The 10417-nt window shown below is 49.1% G+C and overlaps 1 protein-coding gene across 1 annotated transcript in view; it reads left to right on the top strand.

The window, feature by feature from the left end:
* The first annotated feature begins 221 nt into the window (after positions 1-221).
* PLPPR4 (phospholipid phosphatase related 4) overlaps positions 222-10417 on the top strand; it is a 34097-nt gene continuing 23901 nt past the window's right edge. The window contains exon 1 of the mRNA XM_066353487.1: positions 222-564. Within this exon, the coding sequence (XP_066209584.1) occupies positions 487-564 (78 nt within the window). The 5' untranslated portion in view covers positions 222-486. The remainder of the gene's footprint in view (positions 565-10417) is intronic.

Raw genomic sequence — 10417 nt, 5'->3', positions numbered from 1 at the left:
GGGTTAGTTAGCGTTCCCCGGGGCGACCCAGGAGGCTTCCCAGGGCGGAGCGGGCGCCCCGGCTCCCCGCGCAGTGCTGCGAAATCCAGGACTGCACCCCCCTTCTCCGATTCCTGACGTCCAGTTCCGACAGCCCCGAGGCCTGGCAGGGGCGGGGGGAGGGAGGGAGGCAGGGCGGGGCGGGAGGGGAGGGAGGGGAGGCCATTGCAGCAACAGTTTGGAGAGGGAGCTGGCCGTCTCTCCGCCGGGGAAATCAGGGCGCGGGACCGGAGCGGGGCGACGGAGATCCGCCGGGCTGCGCACCGCGGGGCGGGGACAGGCGGGGACCGGGACAGGCGGGGGCGCTGCACGCTGCGCGGCCCCGGCGCTGCCCGCGGGGAATGTGACATCAGCGCGCCCGGGCGCAGGCGGCTGGAGGAGGCAGCTCGCCTCGCTGCGCTGTGCACACCTCGCCCGGGGAGGACGCAGACCCGGGCTGGCGGCGGGATGTCGGCGAAGGAGAGGCCAAAGGGCAAAGTGATCAAGGACAGCGTCACCCTCCTACCCTGCTTCTATTTCGTGGAGGTAGGTGGGCCCCGCGCCGTGGCATAATGCAGAGGCTCCGGGCGGCTCCGGGCGGATTCGGATCCTGCACCGCGGGGGGCGCGGAGACGGTGCCAGGGTGCGCGCTGCAGCCATGTGTGCCCGACCCTGCGCCTCCCCACCCCCCCAGCCTCTCGGGGGCTCCCCCGAGTGTGCCTGGGAATGCCCGCCAGCCCGGGGTGACCGCCACTAGCGGTGTCGCTGCTGCGTGGCCTGCAGAGAAGAGATACCTGTGTGAGTGCGCGTGGGGCCAGTCCCTGGGTCCTCCTGTCCTGCCTGTCCGTGTGCACAGCGTCAGTGGCCCCATGGGCCATGATGCCCATATGTCCGGGTTCGTGTCTTCAGTCTGCCAGTGTATGTCTAGAATTCAATGAGCTTTTATCAAGAATTCAAATGCACACTGCCATGCCCAGGGTGCATGCTGAGGGCTGGGGATGTTTATATAGTATTGGAATTATTGATTGCTTTATTACAAAGAGAAAAAAGAATAGAACCCTTTTTCTATCATAATTACTAGGGTGTTCATATCTGCTTCTAAAATAAGGTCTGCATCTCTAGGCATCAATTTACTTGCCCTTTTCCATGATTTGCAACATATTATATATGCATACACACACACACACATATATATATATACATTCATGTATGCATACATATATGTATGTATGTATAAAGGAAATGACATCATCTAATTTTTCATGATTTGTACATGTGCATTTATTCTGTGCTGAGCAGTATTACAGATAGGCAACTGATTTGCAGATGCATCCATAATGAACCTCTACCTCACCCAAATGCAGTATTTAAGGGAGGAACAATTTTATGGGAGGGTTATAAAGATTGACAGGTGCAGTGATTCCGTGCACTGTGGTCCATTACATTGGGAAGACATCTTTTTAAGCAAGAGGTTTATTAAATCATAGGTAGGAAAGAAATGTGTTGAATAGGTTTAGTGAAATCAGATGGTTTGAGGCATGAACCTGTGTTCTGTGTAATTAGAGCCTGGGTTGCGGAGAAGATGATAAGATTGTTGCTGAATTATAAATATCCTTCCTTAGCTGTCTTTTCAGCCAAATATGGAGGCTTAACCCTTCCAAGTACAGAGAGTAGGTTCTGCATTTGTTGATTGTGAGGCTTATCTGTGCTGAGGGGTGGTCACTGCCCTGAAACTTGGGAGAGGGACATGGTCAGATTGTCAGCTTCATAGAGAACAGTATATCTGCAAGTGTCTCTTAAGGGTCACCCATGGTTTTACATGACTTCAGTTTTAAAAAAGATGAATGTGGTTTGCATGAGTCTCAGAGAAATGATGGCTGACTTGATCCACGTCCCCTTAGGGAAGAAGAAAATAAACTGTCCAGTTTATTTAAAGTGATTAAGAGACTCATTTGTGTTGCCCTTCCTCTTTTTTATAAGGGATTTTGAGGCCATGGGTTAGGTAATTTTGCCAAAAATAACAAAGACCTTTTTTTAAAGAAAAATGTGGTCAGCAGAAGACGCCCTGATGAAAAAGGTTAAGGGAGGAGAGACGAGGTACCTGCTTCCAAGCTCAACCTTGCCAGGCCATGTGTCACATTGCTCACCCGCTGTTTTGTACCAAAGCACTGTCACTCACATCTGGACCTGTGCCATCCGTCTAGGACAGACAGACCAGTTCATTGCTTGGTCCGACCTCCAGGACAGAGCACAGCTGAGGTCAGCTGGGAGTTGACTTCAGTGGGACCACAGCCGAAGGGCTTCAAGGAAAATTCCTGAGAGGAGGTGCAAACCCGAGAATGAAGGCTGTGCCTGTGAAGGGTCAGTGTGTGCCCTGCTGAGGTACCTGTCCCAGGAGTCCATGTCCCCTAATCTAGAATGTCATCAGTAAAAATGCCTCACCGTGCATTGGAAATGCATCTCTAGGAATGAACATCTCACTAACGTCACCCCTTTCCCATGAGTGGAGATAGCCCAGAGTCATGACATTCACTTTGACCCAGTCACACATTCTCTAAGAATTCCTCAGGAGGGCACGCTATAGAACAGTTGCTTAAGGACACTTCATGGGCCTGACCAGGCGGTGGCACAGTGGATAGAGTGTCGGACTGGGACGCAGAGGACCCAGGTTCGAAACCCCGAGGTTGCGGGGTTCACTAGCTTGAGTGTGGGATCATAGACATGACCCCATGGTTGCTGGCTTGTCCCCAAAGGTCTCTGGCTTGAAGCCCAAGGTCACTGGTTTGAGCCCAAGGTTGCTAGCTTGAGCAAGGGGTCACTCGATCTGCTATAGCCCCCGGTCAAGGCACATATGAGAAAGCAATCAGTGAACAACTAAGGAGCTGCAACAAAGAACTGATGCTTCTCATCTCTCTCCCTTCCTGTCTGTCTGTCCCTCTCTCTGACTCTCTCTCTCTCTCTCTCTCTGTCAAAAAAAAAAAAAAAAGGACACTTCATGGAGTTTGAATGAGCATCTATGACATATTGTCTTGGGGGTAACAGCCACAAACATGGATTGCAGATGAGCTCCCTGAAACTCAAGAGTGTGATGAAGGAGTAACAGATGTGCTAGAAAATGGGAGGAGACGTTAGCGCACCAACAGTGTAAGGGGTTGGCAGGACGCGTTACCAAGCTCCTTTGGAATGACTCATTTTGAAGGCGGTGAAAATGAGTGGTACATCTCCTTTGGGGGAAGAACAAATATAGCATGAATTAACATGTCAGTCCGATGCTAAGAAAGGAGTGACGCTTTGCTTAACAATATAGTTTCCCGAGACGTCAGTAATTAAGACAGAAAAGTGAAACATGAGCGAATCCTCCATCCCATATCAGCCCAGAGCCTGTATTGGAAGCTTTCGCTCTGATACTTCAGATGATAATTTAAGGAACAAAATGAGGCAGAAAGGACTCGATTTTCAGGAGAAAACAGCCTCTGAGCCTTAAGTCAGAGAACTTCGTAAGACAACTTAAACCGCTGCTCATGAGGGGAAGCAACTTGAACTAGGACATTGAGGAGCAACTTTCATTCAGACCAGGGGGTGGACCAAATTATGGCTGAAAAAATGGCAGCGTGGCCCACTGGGAGCCACCTGGGCTTTGGCAGACAGGTTGGCCTGGCTCAGCCACATAGTATTTAGATAATTCTGGCCAAGTCTCTTCTCTCATACTCACTATCTGCATATGTCATAGAAATTAGATGACATCTACAAATACGCATATATGAAAAAATTTTCAATGCCCCTCTCTTAGAAAGTGAGGTTAACGCGTGGAAGACACCACGCGTCAGGCCCGAGACGGGGCAGACCCTCACGGTGTAGCGGCTCCGCTCCTCTCTCATAATTGCCCTCAGCTGGATTGCTCCGCTTCCGGGCTGGTCTTCAGGGATCCCGGCCTGACAGCACACAGCTTGGGAGTTCCCACTGCTCGGAAGAAGCCCAATTTCTCTTGTATATATTAATAGTGGTGGTTTGGGTTCCAGAGCTTTCCTGAAATTGACCTCTATTAACGGAGCTTAGTGGTGGGGGTAGGGGAGGGGAGTAAACAGGAGCGCTACATACCATTGACACCAGTGGTGGTCAACCTGGTCCCTACCGCCCACTAGGGGGCGCTCCAGCTTTCATGGTGGGCGGTAGCGGAGCAACCAAAGTATAAATAAAAAAGATAGATTTAACTAGAGTAAGTTGTTTTATAAAGATTTATTCTGCCAAACTTAGCAAAAATCCGACATAAAGTACTTGGTAAGTAATGATTATTATATGCTTTCACTTGCTGTAACTCTGCTTTATAAATTTTATAAAACAAAGTGACTTCCCTACTTTATAAATCACCATGACTGTGGAACCGGTGGGCGGTTAGAAAATTTTACTGCTGACAGAGATACAGAAGTGGGCGGTCGGTATAAAAAGGTTGAGTACCCCTGGTTTATACGATAACCTCGGCAGTCGTCTCGGGAGCACTTAGTCTGCAGTCAGAATAAAACAAAGTGCTTTACCTGCGCCGTCTTGCTAGCCTTCCGAGATCCCTGTTAAGAAAGAGGCCATTGTTGACACCCATGTTTCAAGGGAGAAGAAATGGCAACTCTTGGAAGTTAACTAACTTGCTCTGGTCCCCAAGGCAGGGTCAGAGGCACAGCAGGGCAGGGGATGGGGCGTGGGGGGTAAGTCAGAGCATGCGCTCTTCACCGGGGCCGGCAGGCTGTGCCCTCTCTCAACGTGTTGAAAGGATATTCACGCAGGCCAGGTCACGTCCTGTGGTCACCCACTGGGAGCAGCAGGAAGATGTCGTCCCAGCAAAGACGCGCTGATGAGATGGTGTGGTTGGCCTGGCAGCGGGCCCCTGTCCCCTCTGCAGGGCACCTGTGAGCGCAGAGTAGGTGGATAGTGCGTGCTCCCCATTGAGTCACTAGTTGGCAGCCAGTGTCGCCTCACTAGGTGTCCGTGGCGAGGCTCTGGGACAGAGCGGGGACGCTGACGGCCCAGGTGAGGTGTCAGGGTCTCTGCATTAGATTCCTGTGAGCACAAAGCTGAGCTGCTTAGCCACTGGAATTGAATAATCATGCCCCCAGTTCACCACCACACCTGATGCTAAGGAAGCATTACGGGAAGGGATAGAAGGAACTCTTCTCCCCTCTTCGGTTTGAGCTGCCCGTCGGCCGCTGATAAAGAGGTCTGCGGTGGACAGGAATCCAACACGTGGCTATTACCCGGTGATTTGAAAACTACATGATGATTTCCAACAGGGGGCCTCGCTTCATGGACAACGCTGACAGTTCCGTTGTCGTTGTTTAGCCTGGGGAAAGAAGGGTCAAGGTGTGACAGGAACACTCAAAACAAGCACGTCCACGGCCTTGCCAGGTGAACCAGAAAAGCAGGCAGAAAGGAATGTTCCGCTGAAGAACAGGTGTCTGGTTGCCTTTAGAGTTCCAAAACGCTCTCCACGTGACGGGCGTATCACTTACAGTAGCACCGCTGTCGGCCGCAGACCTAGAATCAGTCCCAGGTCCTCCGGGCTTCGTGAGCCGGTGTTCAGTGATAAAGGCCGGTTGTCTGGGTGCCGGAAGCGTCTCCCTCCTGCGCGGCGTGGGCTGTGCCCAGACCTGCACCTAGGTTCTCATTCGTCACCCTGCCCAGATGTCGGGGTTCATCTCAGTTCCATATGTAATAGAAACAAAGGATAAATCACCTTTTTAGGCCAAAAAAAAAGAGGTACATTCTTAATAAATACATGGAAAAGAGATTCTTCTCATGTAAGCATTGTGCTTTATGACATACATTTTTTTTAATTGCTAATCTAATGTTCACTCGAAGGAGGTAGAAGTCTGACCTATTTGCGAAGATATTTTTATTAGGGCTGTAGACACAGGTAGTTTGAAATATCATCTATTACACACACACACACACACACACACACACACCCCTTCACATATGGGCACACACAATCTCAGCAGGAATTAGAATATCAGCTCTCTCTCTAGTAAGCATACAAGTAACAGGACGTGAAGAATTACCGATTCAGAGACTACGTTAAACACAACAGACTGGAAACTCTCCGGAGAGCTTTCGCTAACTTGCGTGTTGTGTGATACTGAACATGAATGTTTCAGGCTGTCGTTCACGGCAGGTGGGGCGCGAGGGGTCGGTGACAGCAGGGTGTGTTCAGGAGAAGAAGCCTTGCCTCTCCGCTGCCAAGCTACCCACCAGGCTCAGAAAGCCGTTGTCGGAGCAGAGACACCCTGGGTGGCTCCGTCTGGTGTCCTGACAAAAACCTCAGTGCAATCTGTGTGTCCTTCCCCGTGGAAAATGTCCACAGACTCCTAAGTAGCAAACACATCAGTTTCACAAGGCGTCCTGTTTTAGCTCGTGTTCCTAGGCGTGCAAATTACATAACTCACTTGATCTTCTTGCTGGGGAACACGCTAGCTTATTACCTTTGGCGTACGCTTTCACATCCGCAGGAAGTTCAGACTCCCGAGATGTCTGCATTGCACGTCCCGAAATAGTGGCTGCAGGTTTGTTCTTCCCTCTCGTCTAGATGCGTAGAGAGATAGTCCGCTCACAGTCCTCCCCACAACCCTGACAGCAGAGCTGAGCTGACAAATCGTTCCTCCTCATTTAGAGTCACAATGCACGGAGTCCTTGGAGGAAAAAGAAAAAAAACAAAAAACAAATAGAGAACATATGACACATCCCTAAGTTTTAGAGAGACTAACTGGGGACATTCCTGCAAATATCGAGACCAAATACACAACACCAAGCCTGCCATTGGTCAGTGAGATTCTGCTCCTAGACGCCACCCCCAGGTCACTCCAACTGTCCCCTGTGTTACAATTCTTAGACAAGAAAGAAACAGATACTGGCTTCTCCAACCACAAATCGAGATTAGAAAAAAGAAGAGTCCGTTTCAAGCCTCCCTCCAGTGGCAGACCCTGTGCATACACGTGAGCTTTCATCCTGACAACACCCTGCAAGGGAGTAGTCATGTCATGGTAAGGTGGTACCAAGAAGGTATTAATATCCTTATTTTATTTTCCCATCATCAAAGTGTAACTCCGAGAGCTAAGTAGCTTTCTGGGGACACACAGCAATTTAGTGAAGTAGCCAGGGTCTGAGAGCTTGTCCACCTCACTCTTCATCCCCAGCACCGGCCTCGGAAGGTGACGTGGGACGCAGTGACAGCGTGGGTGGGAGCTCCGTCCCCACCGCGGCCTGGCGGGCTTCGTGGCATGTGAAGGGTCGTCCCTGGCAGATGCCCGATTGGGCTCCGACTGAGTTGAGGAAGAGTATTTCTCTTCACTCAGCCGCTGAGCTCGGCTCTGTGCCTGCCGCCCCCTCCGTAGAGCAGCTGATTCGATCCTGCCGTGGACGTGCAGACTGCACGCTGACCGTCTTCCTCACAAGTGCTTCCTGGGGGGGGGGGGGGCACACAGCGGGCGGCCGTGAGTCTCCTGTGGGGGCCGAATGGGCAGCTGTGGGTGGCGTGGGGAGAGGGCTTAGAGCAGAAGGGAAATGAAGGACAGTGGACTCCCTCGGTCTGTGAGAGGACACCGCATGGAGGACAAACCCCACAGAGGTCATGGAAACAGGGGCCAGGCTCTCAGTGGGACCAGAGAAAGAGCCTGAGACGGTACATGGCACAGGTGGGCGCATGCGAGGGGCCCGAGGTGGGGGCAAGCCATGGAGGCTGGCTTTAGGCAGTTGGGTGGTCTCGGGTGGCTTGTTGACTAAAAGGCTTTTGAGGCACAGCTGTTACTGCTTGTGCCGGGGATGTCTTACACACACCACATACACAGCACTGACTGGCTATTTCCCGAGCCACCTCTCACTGAAACAACGAGGAACTGTCTCGTTAATTATGGAGTTAAGCCTAACAACATCATGTACTCCAAGAACATCTGGTTCGAGTCTTTCTTCCACCGCAAACGAGCAGATAGTGGCTTGAAAAGGTTAACGAGTTACCTTTCTGTCAGATCAGTGCTGGTCCTAATTACGACTATTTCTAGAGTGACTTATATTAGAAAGCTCCCCCCTGGATTACAACACTCAAAATGCAGGTCACCCGAGCGCCACACACAGGAATAAACTGGGCTGGCTGTGGGCGAGTATGTCTGAATACCTAGGACACACGTTTTGTGACACCACATGGCATTACACCACAAGTTAAGGCTGTTACAAATGAATCTCCCCCTTTTCCCAGTTGGTAGGCTCTTTGAAAAACATGGGTGCCGCTAACGATCGGAAGATTGAAAGTGACGGTTTTCTTTCTCATTGGCCGATGGCCCACTTATTGTTTTGCAATTACTTCCCTGGACATGAGGCGTCTGACAGTCAGGAAGGGAAAGAAGAAATATTGGAGGGCTTCGAATACAATTTACGTCCACTGGTAACAAAATAATGTTGAATTTTCCGTTATGGTTTTAATGAGATTTGTTCACATGCATCATCTCGCTTGATCCTTAAGTACAGCCGAGGAGTGGATGTTAAACTCCGTTAAGCGAGACTCAGGGAGGTCCAAGAACTTGCCTAAAATCCAAGTAGTGTCATTCTCCCATGTTGGCCACAAGAAGAAAGAAAAAAGGCTGTATTTAAACTGGGCAAGGTCTAATTATGAGCATCCCGGCTTTCTATGTTTTCTTCCAGAAATAATTAGCTGAGCCAGGTACTTCTGGATAATAACCACAGAATGGATTAATTTCCTTGTGGTCAAGCGGATTTTGGAATGTGGAAGCCAAGCACAGAAATGCTCATCTTGACACAGTTAACGTTGAGGTGTTTCTCCTGTCAGTCAATTAGACGCTCGCTCATTGATGTTCATTGACACAACGAGGATAATGGCCTCCCTCCTTGCCGGGAGGAGGAGGCTGCTGCACCTCCTTATGAAACTGACATCGGACCCGTTTAGGTATAAATGAGGGAGAAGTGAAAATACAGGTGGTTAAAGTCCCTGCATTCTGAGGAGAAGATAAGCACTGTCTGTTTTGGGAGCGGGAACCGGGGACGGTGTGTGGGTAGGCTATCTGCAATCAAATGTGCTCATCAAAGCTTGTGCTGTGGGACTGTTTTACGAGTACAACTGCCACTTCACAAAGTCGAGTCATGCTTCAGATGTTAGTACCCCCTGGTCAGAGTCCGGAAGAGACCAATCTTATATATACTAAGTGCTCTCCAAGAAGGGGTGCTAATGTGGTATGCCGGGGTGTAATCTGTTGGTATTTCCATGACCGTTCATCCGGCCATTGATTACATATGTATGGGTTGCTGATTATGTGCCTTTTGGTAAATTAATGGAAATCATTACTGGCATGCTTCCTGGTTTACAGTGGCATTTCAATCAAGTCTCGGAGACTGGGTGGAATGAAACAGGACGAATCATTATGAACATAAATTTTTCCTTGACTTTCTGTTTTCAGCCAGTGGAGACAGTTTTATGCGTAAAGTGAGTGATGATGAATGTCCCATCAGATAGGTCGGCCGGCCTCAGGGATTACACAGAACAGCTGAGGGGTAAATCAGACTCCAAGGTCGACAGGTCGCCATTTCTCAGTCACACTCTGCTCGTGTGATGGGCAGACCCATGGATTATTTGAGATTTGAGACTTCCATGGGAGGCATCGTTGACACAAGCAAATTACAGTTTTGAATTTTGTAGAAAACTATTTTAGTTACATAAAGCACACATGCCAGCAAAGACAATTGTTTGTGCTAGGGTAAAACGACTTTTTAGATATCTATTTTTCACCCCTATAAAATAATATACTTTTTTTTAAAATTTGGTCTACATATTACCTTTGTAATCCTGGGCAAATGACTCACTTCTACCCAGCCTCAGTTTCCTCATCTGGGAGACAGTGAAAATATTGTGGGGCCTGTTAGTCTGGGTGACCCTTCAATGACATAAGAATTATGTAACATGGCTAACAATTTCTAATGAGAACTCAGTCCCTCGTCAATGAATTTGGTTTGTCCCATTTGCCAACAACACCCCTCCTTCTTGTCAAAAGTAAACTTTCTGTGTGACTTTAAACATTGATTCCCTGGAAAAAGGTTTGTTTTCCTGATTTTATTTTTGTATCCCTCGGTTAAGTATGCTTTACACTAGGCATACGGTGATAAAGTAGTTCATTACAATGTCAAGTACAAATTAATAAAAAGTAAATGTTTAATGGAAGACATGCTCATTTCTGGATAGAAGTCCACACACACATGCAAAATGGAGGCCACGTGCCTTAAGGACCCTTCCTTGGTCTTGCCAGTGAGAGATAATTTATTGTACGTCTTCTATACATAGGAGATATTCTCCAAAAACTGTGAATGATCCAAGGATAATCCAATCTTTGAGAATAAGCGACCTCATTTAGACTAT

The sequence above is a fragment of the Saccopteryx leptura genome, chromosome 11, assembly GCF_036850995.1.
Source record: "Saccopteryx leptura isolate mSacLep1 chromosome 11, mSacLep1_pri_phased_curated, whole genome shotgun sequence".
In the NCBI taxonomy this organism is placed as follows: Eukaryota; Metazoa; Chordata; class Mammalia; order Chiroptera; family Emballonuridae; genus Saccopteryx; species Saccopteryx leptura.
The sequence above is the reverse complement of the archived record's forward strand: the minus strand, read 5'-3'. Positions and strand labels throughout refer to the sequence as shown.